The sequence below is a fragment of the Plecotus auritus genome (assembly GCF_963455305.1).
Source record: "Plecotus auritus genome assembly, chromosome: 1".
NCBI lineage: Eukaryota > Metazoa > Chordata > Mammalia > Chiroptera > Vespertilionidae > Plecotus > Plecotus auritus.
In genome coordinates this window covers 14,568,689-14,581,387 of record NC_137770.1, presented here as the reverse complement: position 1 = coordinate 14,581,387, position 12,699 = coordinate 14,568,689, and the positions used below count along the sequence as shown (strand labels likewise).

The 12,699-nt window shown below is 48.9% G+C and overlaps 1 protein-coding gene across 8 annotated transcripts in view; it reads right to left on the bottom strand.

Annotated features, from left to right (window-relative positions):
* Positions 1-12,699, bottom strand: part of FOXN3 (forkhead box N3) — a 368,404-nt gene that overhangs the window by 160,228 nt on the left and 195,477 nt on the right. For all 8 annotated transcript variants that reach the window (XM_080687002.1, XM_080687000.1, XM_080686997.1 and 5 more), the window contains one exon: positions 2,943-3,079. In XM_080687002.1, coding sequence (XP_080543128.1) covers positions 2,943-3,079 — 137 coding nt within the window. The remainder of the gene's footprint in view (positions 1-2,942; positions 3,080-12,699) is intronic.

Sequence of the window (12,699 nt, the reverse complement as noted above, 5' to 3'; positions counted from 1 at the left end):
ATAAGGAGCTAATGTCATTGAACTCTGCATTCCCACGAAAAACAATTCATAAATGTGGTATCAAAAGCAGCAGGAACGTCCTACCCAACATCTAAGAGTACACTGGCAATCAGGGCACGCACGTCGGGCAGGAACGGAGTGTGGGGGCAGCGTTTTCAGATCCCTCCTTTTCCCTGCTGAATGTTCGGCCACCTGCAGCTCGGCTCAGAGCGCTCCCTGCCAAGCACACCTGCGAGTACAAGCAATAACCACCCATCTAGCGTAATCACCATCTTCAACATGCTAAGTGCCAGCTCCGTGAAAGCTGAGCGTTTCCCAGGTGCCCCGCACAGCAAGCCTGCACAGAGCTGACACAGGAGACCCAGCCATGTCATGTCAGGTTGGCATTTCTGGTCCCTGTTTAATGACTCACTCTGCCCCATTTCCAACTTCCCTCAGTCACGTCAACAAGTGGCCCGAGGCTTAGAATGGAGCTGAATACCACATCATTAGAAGCCATACAAATATCGGACAGTCATCCAGTATTTAGTACCCTCAGCTCTCCGACGAAAGGCGTCCAGTCCCCAGGAAAGAGAAAGTGACTTGCTCTTACAGAGTTAAGACATGGAAAAAGCCGGCTAGAATCTGATCTGTCACCTCACACCACATCCAGGGACCTTCATGGAGGTGAAATCCAAGCACCCGGGTGGGTCAATATGGCAATTTTTTTCTTTCCTCAGTCAACCGGGGGACAAGGCACTGGCGGTGGCAGTACAGGATCTGGAGTAATTGTTTGGAAATCATTTTCATTACCCAAGCTCTGGTTCGTCTGCATTTTTATGCCTATGTTAAAAATCTAATGAAGTCATTACGCTCGGGCCAGCTCGGGAAGCCTCTCCTGAGTGTGCATGCCTCCTGCAACCCCCCAGAGCTCTGCTATAATCCTTCAAATTATTAAATAATTACCACGTTTCCCTTGGGTCACGCTTGGCAACAAAACACTGGTCTAAATGAACCAACGATATGACCCAGTGAATAACACTTAATGTTCTTAACCTCCCCCAGCAGCAGAAGGGTATGAAATACTTCCGAGGTCCAAGGTGAGGAATAAAGGAAGGAGTATTCTGCGGGGTCTGGAGGGTAGGGGGTCAGTAGAACGACAAAGGAGCAAGAGAATCTGGGAAATATTCCCATAACTGGTGTCATCTCCTCCCCCACCAACCCTGCCTGTCGGCAATTCTCCACTCTGATCCTAGTTCCCTTCCAGATTTCAGGAGTGGCTACAGCCACCCGGAGAGAACCAGGCATATGGCTCTGTCCTTCTGGACGTCTCTACAACGTTGGCTGGGTTGCTCTGGAAAATCCCATTCCATCTCCGACAGCTCTGTGACCTCAAGCTGTCATTTCCAATCAAGTATGCTTCCTCTGATTTTTATGAACATGGACAAAAGCTGCTACAACCATTTCTTCCCCTCCCAAATCTTTCAAACCTACTGTAGTTGCTATGTTAGGTTATTTGTTTCTAAGGCAACAGCGTATATCTAAGTACTAATGGCCTGTCCTTTTGCCAGGCAACAAACAGCCTTGTGATGCAACTGCACCTGTCTCGGCTACGCGTTACTATGGAGACGCTCTGGTTGCTATGGCTACCATCACGCTAATCGCCTAGCAAAGGCAGACATACAGCAGTCTTCTCAGAGAACCCAGCTGTTCCTCCCCGTCTCTTGCTGAAGACTGATTGTGTACTCCTGTGATGGAATGCTCTCAACTGAGATGCGCAGGAACTTCATTAACGCCGTTTCCGAGCATCACTCTGCTCCTTTCTGCAGAGCACAAGGCTAGAGAAAGGATCTGCAGAGCCCTGGACCACAAAACTGCTGAAATCTATGAAGTCACACCATTTCTCATTGACATAAACCTGCAGTCCAAGGATAATTGCTCTTCACTGGGTGGTCCCAACAGAAACATTACTAGACATTAAAAATTATTCTTTTACCCTAGCTGGTTTGGCTCAGTGGATAGAGCATCAGCCTGCAGACTGAAGGGTCCCGGGTTCGATTCCGGTCAAGGCTCCTCCCTGGCCCGGGTCCTGGTCGGGGCTCGTGCAGAAGGCAACCAATTGGTGTTTCTCTCACATCGATGTTTCTCTCTGTCTTTCCTTCTCTCTTCCACTCTCTCTAAGTATCAATGGAAAAATATCCTCAGGTGAGGATAAAAATAAGTAAATTATTCTTTTTGTAGGATTGAGGGCTCTATTTCAAAGCCAAGCACTATGTAAGATAAAAGCAATTTTAAAAGTTGGTTCTGTTCTATGTGGCTTAAAAAAAAACAATCTAACACGAATAACACTTTTTTGAAAAGTAACAAGCTACACATCCTCCCCTCCACTTATATCTTTGTAAAGATGGCACAGGGGACCTCCTTGCCACAACACAAATGGGCATGTGAAGGGGAACAGAAGTCTCCATGGTTCTCTGCGCTTGGCTTTGAAGAGGCAAACACCAAGTAACCACAACAAAATGGTCACTGTGGAGCCTGTCCACATGGCGATCGGAACGACAACAGCGGGGTGAGTCCTGCAGTGGACAATGTAGGCACTCTGGGTCGGAGGACAGGAGACAGACTCCCTTTCGCGGCTCATTCTGTACTTTTATTCCAACAAATGGTGGCACGCTGAGAAGTCAGAGCTGTCAACTTTTCCTGGTACACGTTTCTACCCTGGAAGGCAGTCTCTCACCCGCCCTGAAGCCTTCGGAAAACCCGTTCCGCCAAAGCAGCAAAAGCGGTAAGGCTTGCAAGAAACACAACAGCAGAGGTACCTCTAATAAGACTTCCTTTCTTTCTCATTTACCTATTTTAAAAAGCATGCAGTCTATTAAATTAGACTCAGCGCCGGTCTCTGCCAATATAAGGCAACTTCTGTAGACAAAAAAAAAAAAAAAAAGTAAATGTGAATTGCTTACCTTTGATATGCCTGAGGAGAGGCAGGAGGTGTACTGAACACGTGAGGGTGTGGGTGATAAGGTGTCTTTTTCAAAGCCTGGATTAGATTTTGTCTATACTCCGGGTCTATGCACCACAATGACCCTTTCCCAATACTCTGCGAAGAAAATGAAAATACAACAGTGATTAGTACAGAAAATGTTACTTTGCATGAAGTAGATATATAGCTACTATTAGTCACTTATTTTTTTTTTTTTTGAAAGCCTCTCAATTATTTGTCAACTGTTTGCCAGCCGTAAATAGCGTAATATTATGCTCGGACAACAGAAACCAGAACCTGCGCTTCCGTTTAACTCGTGTGAAGTCTGACAGACAAAATGAACATGTTCTTACCAGGTGAGGCCGAGATAATAATATTGTCATGTTCATATCCTAACGGCCAAAAACACTTAAGATTCCTTTACTATTTTTCAGTGTCAACTTTGAAGAACATGTATTCCCTTCTAAACATGAGTTTTAAATGTCATATTTGAAACAGTGAAAGAAAACGTGGGCTAAGGCACCCTCTCCACTCCATCTCCGCCTTAGAAAAACAAGAATTGTTGTTGTTAAACCCCGTTACACTGGTACTACTTTGCAAACCCAGGAAAGTAATCTGCTTCTTTTTCCTACCAACTCGCAAAAGTATGACGCTTAAGCTTGAAGTGGAATTCTGTAACTCTCCCCCGAGAAACAGAAGGACTGGGGCCGCGGTAAACCTAAGCCAACCTGCATTTATCTTCCGATTCCTCTGTTCCCAGCGCGCTGCTCCAGGCCTAACGGGGTTGTCTTTAGAAGTCCAACGTTAAAATGCAAATTTTATAAAACGGGTTCCCTGTAATGAGAAGGACTTGCTGAGGCCCACTTTCTGTGGGAGGCTTTTGGTGTGTGGACGGCGTTTTATTAAAAAAAAAAAAAAAAAAGTCTCTCCCGCGAGGCCCATCGGACTGGCAGCTGGCCGATGGGCAGTCGCTGCTCCGACTGCTTTCAAGTGACCGAATGCACCCGGGCTGTGTGATAAGGTCATTTGTAAATATTTACTGATTTGGAGAGAAAAGAAGTCAAATTACATAAACCCATGCCCACCCCATGTTTCCCGCCACGGACTCCCTTATTTTCAGAACTATTGTACTCCAGGAAGATTAGAGAGCAAACAAGAAAACTGCTTAACTCTTACTGGGGAGTGGGTAGGGGAGCCCAAGAAAATCTCTTAGGAAAATAAGTGAGTCTGAAAATCTCTAAAGAAGCTTAAAAATATGTGTATTTCAGTCAGTTCACCAAATCATTCACTTACAGACTTATTCACACAACGCATTAGAATTCTTTTCTAGCAGCACCCTCAGCAAGCAGGGGAACTGCAATTAACTCTTGCTGGTGCGCTGAGGACAGGGAACTGCTCAAGGCCAAGGTCAGAGGCGGGAGCCCCTCACCCCGGTCACAGGCTCCCTGGCGCAGCCCTGACCCCAAACACAGGTCCCTCAGACCAAAGTTCCCAGCTTAATTACCCCGCTGTTTAAAGATTCCAAAGATTTCAACTTGGGAAAACCCAACATCCCTTTGTGGCCTTTTCTTTTATGTGTCCATTTCCAAGCCCAGAGCATGCATGTCAAACTCACGGCCGGCGGGCCACAAACAAGGCATACGGCCTGCCAGCTGTGAGTGCAGGGAACTGAGGAGACGTTACGGGTAAAGCAGTTAGGCCACCAAATGATCTACCGTGGACCCTCTGTTCTTTTCTTTGGAAAAGACACACTCAACTCACTTTTTAGAAGAAAGCGAAAAGCTAAGGGATGGGGAGGAAGAGGAGGAAGAGGAGGAAGGGGAGGAAGAGGAGGAAGAGGAGGAAGGGGAGGAAGGGGAGGAAGGGGAGGGGGCAGAGTAGACCATAACTACTGAATGTGGATAATGTCAAACAAAGCACAAAAGCCCCGAGAGCCAGCAACTCCTGCGCAGTGGGGTCCTGCCCTGACCGCATCCAAGACCCCTGGGGGACCCAGTAGGACCTGCCTTTTTGATCCACTTGAACACAAGGCCCCAAACCAGCTACCTGGAGGGCCCGGGCTCACAGGCAGCCCAACCATTTCTGCAGAGAGATGATTGAGCCCTGGGAACCTAGTGGCTTTTGTTTTCATCAAGGTGGCTTTCGGTTAGGCCGTTAATCTTACAGGGAAGAAACAGGAGGAAGCAAGGAAGGACAATGGACCCTCCCAGGGAAATAACAATAGGCCAAGAATGAGTTTCTCCTAATCCTGGCCTGAGCAGCTTGTTTACTATACTACTACACGACTTACAAACTAAATGGAAAGACCACAGGATGGGGGTGGGTTGGGGTGGGGGTAACATTTCACAAGGTAACTGACCTAGGTGCAAGAAGCGGGCAGGGTTACGATAAAAACAAATTCTGGAGTTCGACATTCCCTGTGTGGCCCTGGGCAAGCCAGGGTCCCACAGAAAGTCTTGGCTTCCTCGTTGGCAAAATAAAGGCCCGAGAGACGGGTGGAGGCCAGCGATGGCTTGTGAAACACCTAGAACAGGGGCAGCACCCGCAGGTCCCAGTAAATAACGACGACGTCATGAACATCTCCTGACAGAAGGAAGAGCGCAGAGGTGGCTGTGCAATGCCTTTCATTACATCACATCCGATTCACCCAAAACCGTCCATCATGAAAGCAGCACCAAATAATGCCAGTGGCAGCGGGCAGGGCCTCCAGCAAGCTGGTAGCAGGAGAAGGTCACAGTCTACTCATGGGTGCAGTTTAACAAATTCACTATGAGGAGCTTTCCTACTCTCTCAGATCTGCCCCCCCCCCCCCCCGCCCCAATTATTCCATCAGCCTTCTATGCACCCTCACTCCATGTCTCCTCTGCTGCACCTTCTCCCTTGCTCAGGAAGCCAGTTCTGGCTCACAGTAACCTAGCTGCTGGAAGTGTTCTTTGGCCCAGTCTTTGCACAGTGATCATCAAGCTGAGATTTAACTGCAGACTTGGTCGGCGCATAGACACAGGTCATTCATTCACTGCGGCCACCTGCCTGGGCTTTGGATCATAACGGTGCCTACCTTGGTCAGTCCTGCGTTTTATACTGAGAGGGGCCAGGAAACCCGTTTACAGACCAGACACTAATTTCAGTATCTCAGAATTTCCAAAGAGTCAAAAATAAGCAAAAGCAACACCTCTTCAGGTCGCACCCACCCCCACGACACTGTCAATTTCGTTAATGCCGCCAATGACCTGACAGTGGAGAGCCCTGGGCAGAGAGAGCTTGGAAGACGCGGGAATGACTGGGTCTTATTTGCAAGCCTTCTCCTTGGTTTTGTGTTAGGGTTCAAAATTGTAAAGACGGTCGACTTGGAAACATTTCAGATGGAAACATGCAGGAGAGAATGCTCATTTCTTAGGTCAGGAGAAATTACATTTAATGGAGGGGAGAAGGCTGTAATTTTATTACAGTTGTGCAGTATGTTTGAGAGTAAGAGCTTTCAGAGGTATCTGCATCTTATCTAAATAATATGGGCGGCGTTTTGTGTGTGTGTTTTTTTACCATAATAACTGTGTGGGTCATGTTTCGTTGAATGTTAAGGAATTCAAAATTATAAGGGAAGAAAGATCTTCATTCATAGATACACTTTCACATTAAATATATACATATATATTACACACACACAGTTTGAAAAAAACTAATGTAAAGAGTAAAGGGGGAAATGAGTAAAAAGATATGAAGGAGCCAACCTTTGTTTTTTTTAATTAAAAAGCACCTGGGGAATAGCAGACAACTCCCTGTTAGCAATAAAAAACATCAGTACATAAAAGGAAAAAAAACCCACACACACACAAGAAGAGCCTATATTGTAGAACTGATTAGTGAGAAATGGTTTAAAAAAGAGAGAGATAAGAACAAATCCTCAACCTAACCTCTATAGTAACTTTCATTTATCCTGAGAGCACTAGACCCAGGGGCCGTCTCCGGCAGCTCATGGACCTGCACAGCAGCACCTGGCCGTTTGCCTGGCATCATCTTCGTTCGGGGTCTCCACCAGGTTGTGAGTTCTGACTGGGTCTTAAACACTGTTCACAAACTGAGGACTATGACACATGAATGGGTCATGAAATCCATGTACTGGGTTAACAGCCAGCATTGTTTTAATGGAACAGAACAGAACTGAACAGACTAGACTAGAAATGCCTGGAGCAAGTGGTGTTCTGTGAAACGTGTAAGTGTGTACACATGTACACAGGTGCATACGGATCACAAGGTAACAAACACTTCTAGGAATCTGGGTTCCAAAAGTGTGGTAAACACTGGCCCAGGACAATGGCTCCCATGTTTTTTTCTTTAGTCACTTGTGGGGGATATGGCCCACATCCAGCAATAATGAAGGACTCTCTCAATGTGACACCCCATGCAGGGCGGGGCTGTGCTTGGGGAAGGCAGAAAAAGGGGGAAGGACCCACATCAAAATGGAGCAGGGAGCTGGATACATGTTCTCGGCAAATCTGAAACCATCCCTTTTGATGTTTCTGTTATGTCATTCCTGAGGGTGTTTCCCACACCAACCACCTCATCCTTCCATCCCCTCATCCATAAGGTACCCAGGGTATGCCAGGCAACGCGGGGACACATTAGTGAATGCAGAACAGGGCAAACAGGGTCCACTCTCCTGAAGCCTGGATTCTAGAGGGGGAAGAGGAGAGTAAATAAGAAAAAACTATGCAAGACCATGACAGACCGTAATGGCTTCTGTGAGGAAAATGAAGAGGGTGATGAGTTGAAAGACAGGAGCTGTTAGGAGCTGAGGCCTCCGTCCAGCCGCGGTGGCCGGGTCAGAGCAGTGGAGATGGAGAAGAGAGGACAGCTTCAGGGTGGGCTCTGGAGAACCAGTGGGAGCTGGTGATGGATTAGAAGTTAAAGAAAAAGTGGCAGGTAAAGAAAAAGTGGCAGGTAAAGAAAAAGAAAAAAGTAAGTCTTTGGTCTGAGCAATGCAATAGATGAAAGATTGGGAAAGGGGAAATTCAGGGCTCATTGGAACATGGAAGCTTTGAGGCGCTCATGTATTAAGCATGACTGATGGCCCTGGCCGGTTTGGCTCAGTGGATAGAGTGTCAGCTCATAGACTGAAAGGTCTCAAGTGCAATTCTGGTCAAGGGCACGTACCTCGGTTGCAGGTTAGACCCCCCTCCCCATCAGGGCATGTAGTAGAGGCAACCAATCGATGTGTCTCTCTCACATTGATGTTTCTCTCTGTCTCTCCCTCTCCCTTCCACTCTCTCCTAAAAAAAAAAAAAAAAAAAATCAATGGAGAAATATCCTCAGGGGAGGATTAACAACAAGAAAGAATGACTGATCCAGGAACTGGAAAGAACTTGCTGGACATCCGCCACCTCTCTCCCCTCTGCCGTGCCCTTGGCGATCCCCACCTTTACAGGGAAAGCTCATGAACGTATGGAGGGAGGTCTGAGGCAGTCTGGCTTTAGAGGCTTAACATCAGCTGGTTGCTCTACAGTGGGAGTTGGTAAACTTCTTTTTAAAGGGTCAGAGTAAATACTTTAGATTCTGTGGGCCATACGGTCTCTGTTGCGACTACTCAGCTCTGCCCTGGAGCACAAAAGCAGCCACAAACATAAACGAATAGACAAGGCTGTGCTTCCATACACTGCATTTACAAAACCACAGTCCAGCCTTCCCTGCCCCCGTCCTACAGCTTCCACACGTGAACCCAGAGTTCAGACTCAGAGCTCCTGAAGTGCTGGGGCCCCAAAACCAGGTAAGGGGTCTGCAGGGGCTGGGAGAGTGGGGATGGGTCCTGTGGGGTTAGCAAGAGGGTGCTAATGATGATCTAAGTCAAAGCTCGAAGGCAGGAAAGGGGGACCGCTGAGGGTTGGGGGTACACAGGAGGTACAGACACAGAATGGAATAAGGGAGCCCATCGGTAATAGGAGTGGATGATGCGTTGAGCTAACCTCATGTCACTGCCTTCTGAAATCACGGTGTATGTGAAGTCCATCAACCTCTCCGGGTCTGCTTCCTCATCTATAAATTAGGTGATTAGACTAACTCATCCCACAGGCTCTGAACTCCAGGCTTTGCGCATGTTACAATAGGTTAATTAGTATTCACGAGCCTGCATTTCTCCAGCACCCTCCGAGCTTCCCCACACTGCCGTTTTCCTGTTCTTGGCCAGTTCCACGCATCTGTAAGGGCAGTGAAGCAAATCACTGAGCTTTCCACGGATAGCCCTTACTTGGTTGGCATGGACACTGGAAGTCAGGGAGACCTGGGACCAAGCCTTGTTTCCATTTCCCAGCTGTGCAACCTTGGGCGAGTTACTTACCTGCTCTGAGCCTCTGTTTCCTCATCTGTAAAAGGGTGGGGATATAATGATACCTGCTTCGTAGGATTGTTTTGAGGATTAAATCAGATAATACTGTCCTCGGCGCACACATGTCAGGAGCTCAACAAATATTGCTTCTTTATGGTGATGATAAAAACATGGAACAGCCAGCTTTCCTTGACACTAAGCTCCAGCCACACAGCCCTGCCCTGTAGCAGCAGAACTTGTCAAACTGTGAAATGATGCAGATTTCATCAGGAGGGGGGCGGGGGGGAGGCGCGGGAGAACCATGCACAACTTTTGTTTTCCATTGTCTGACACTACTTTCCTTGGTCCAAAGGAAGCATTTTGTAACGGATACACTAAAATGGAGGGGGAAATGGAAGGATGAAAATAAAACAAAGCAACACCTGGTCCCTTGAGTGAAGCCAGGAGGGATGAGAGACTTTGAGGAAGCCGTGCTTGGAGTCACTTCTGGCATCAAGGCCTCCTGGGTGCCCAGGGCCCTGTGGTCCCTGCCACCCCTTTCCTAAGTGGAGAGGCTCGGCCTCCACACTGCCCTGGGGCAGGACAGGAGAAGAACCAATTCAGAGCATAACGCTGGGGTGGCGGTTGGATGGCAGAGCGGGGTAGGCAGACGGAGCAGCCTTAGAGAAGAAAGGGTCCTGGAGCGGGGAGGGCTGCTCTGAGGCCACTCTCCTGTTCCCTCTGGGATCCGTGGGCTCACGTGGAAACCGGAATAATGTCCAGTCACTCAGCACCAACACACTTGTAGCTGTGTAGACAGGAGGCCCCGAGCTGCTGATTTTGAAGTTGCCTTTCTAGCCAAGACATAGGTTTTCCCAGGATCTGGAAGGAAGGCAGGCTAAGTCTCCTGGAAACAGCCAAGGTTTGTTTCGCTGTGGATACCTAGCTAGTCCCCGAGAGGTGCCCTGCTGCACGCCCCCTCACCCGGTCCTGCCTAGTTTCTGCTCCCAAGACTGCCCCACCCCCTGCGGCTGGCTCCTCAGGCCCAAGCTGGCAAACAGGAGAAAGAGAGAAGAGAAGGAGGAATGGGGGGATGGAGGAGGGGTGGTCCAGGGCTGACAGCGCAGGCCCCCAGGTTCTGCCATTCCCACAAAACTCAGAGTCAGTCCCCAGACAAGGCAAGAACCCAGACATTCACACGTCCTTGGGCCCCACTCTGAAGCAAGTCATTTAACAACACCTGTAGTAACACTTGTAGGGAGCTAAAGGAGTATGGGGTGCTGGGCAGGCCATCAGGACACAAGGGATGGGTCTGTTTTTTAGGGTGCAGAACCTCCAGAGGAAGACAAGCAATAAACAACTGCGAGTGACTGCACGAGCTGGCCAAGGGGCCACAGGAAAACAGAGGCGGGAAGAGACAAGCTCTGCGAGACAGCAAGGAGTTAAGGCTACACACGCATGCGCCCCCACACGCACCTCCTGCGGGCGCCCGCAATGCCCACACCCCCCATTCAGGGCACCCGCCAGCTCCCACCTGGGCGTGCCCTGCCGGAATACACAGCCTCCCAGGGATGTTCCCACGGCACCTCCTACCTTCCTACCAAACCCCACCTGTAGAGTCTCGTTCCCTTAGGCCCGTTCCCTGGGCCTCTCTACATGGCGAGAGGCAACGGTGCACACGACAGGGGCCAGAGCAGCGCCAGGGCTCTCCCAAGGAGAATTCCAGAATGCGTCCCCGAATCCCAGGATGCCTCCCCACATGTGGCTCCCAAACAACAAAGGGACCAACGTGAATGGCCCTTGTCTATACCGCTGCCCAGCAGTTCCTTGACCTGAGTGCTGAAGGTCACACTGCCTTGTCCACGTCATGTTGGGCTTAAGTGTGATCATGTACAGAATGCATCACAGCCGTGGGCAAACTGCGGCCCGCGGGCCGGATCCGGCTATTCTATCCGGTTCTCTTGCTCTCCCCTCCGCTCCTTTACTTTGAATTTATATTAGTTCACACAAACACTCCATCCGTGCTTTTGTTCCGGCCCTCCGGTCCAGTTTAAGAACCCATTGTGGCCCTCGAGTCAAAAAGTTTGCCCACCCCTGATAGCACCATACCCAGCATCTAAAAGGCAGGTCATCAATTTAATTCTCCTCTCAGTCAAAAGAAGTCACATGAGAAGCTGGGTGATACTGTTGGGGGAGTTGCGGGGGGGCGGGGGAGGGGGGACCAACATAGAAAAAAAAATTATCTAATGAATGACCATGGCATCCTAAAACTACAAAATACTTGGCAAGTGAGTGATTCCTAAAGGCCCTTTTTGTTCTAACATCCTGTAATTTATAGTCTAAAGATATCAGGGGGAATTTTTAAATTTTAAAAATATTAAGAAAATGACCTGAAGAATAGCCAAGTACAGGAAAGAGTAGAAAAAAATAAACTGATTGCAAAGAATTTTTTTCTAGATACGTCAATGTTCATTTTCCAGAACAAAATAGACAGTTACTCCAAAAAGCAAGATTTAAAAAGAAGTCACTCCAGACAATTGGAAGTTCCTAACAACCATTGGCAGTGTTTTAAATAAATGTCCCACTCTGCTCTTATAGACCACCCCCCCCTCAAAAGTAGCAAGAGGGATGGAAGAGAGAAATCCTACCCCTGGTCCAGGCAGGAATGTCTCTCAGACCCTGGCCCAGTGTGCCTCAGTCTACCACCAGCTGTGGGGGGAGGGGCTGCAGGCAGGAGGAGGACAAGCCGCAGCTCTCTGGGTACAGAGCCCCCGATAACCAGCCGCTGAGGGTTTCCAGCTCACTGGCAACGGGTCCTCTGAACATCAGATACGTCTTGCTCTTCTTTCACAGCTGTGTTCTAACAGCGATAAAGATGGCAATCGTGATGAGCGTGTCACAGGTACAATATTCAGGCACGTGAGCTCCGTGAAGACGTGACAGCACCATGGCGCTTTCAGGAGCGCACCTCGGCCGTCTCTGAACACCCCTCCCTCCACTGAGGTCTGTGAATATGGGGCAAGGGAACGCAGGTGGGACAGTGGGGAAGGCACAGGAGTGTGGTAGCTGGACAGCTGTGTGTGGGGGGCACGTGGGGGGGGTGTTAATCAATGTGCAAAGAGTCAATCATTTCCTTACATTAATATCTAAATAAAACCAAAGTAGCCCCAACTTGATCTCTGGGAGGAACCTGGCCTGGTGAGGTTGGGGAGGGGAATTCGAGGGGAAACCAATTCATTAGTTACTATCCTTCCCCCGCTATTTGCCGCAGCCCCGTTCTGCCTCTGCCCTCCAGCAGGCCCGGATGTGATTTCCACGGGATTGGGGGTAGGGCCCCAAGTCTGAAGCATGTCATCTGGGGAGCTAGTAGGTGTTTGGGTTGAAATGAGTTCTTTTATGTACCCTCTAGAGCAGCGGTGGCCAACCTTTCGGGCCTCGCCGA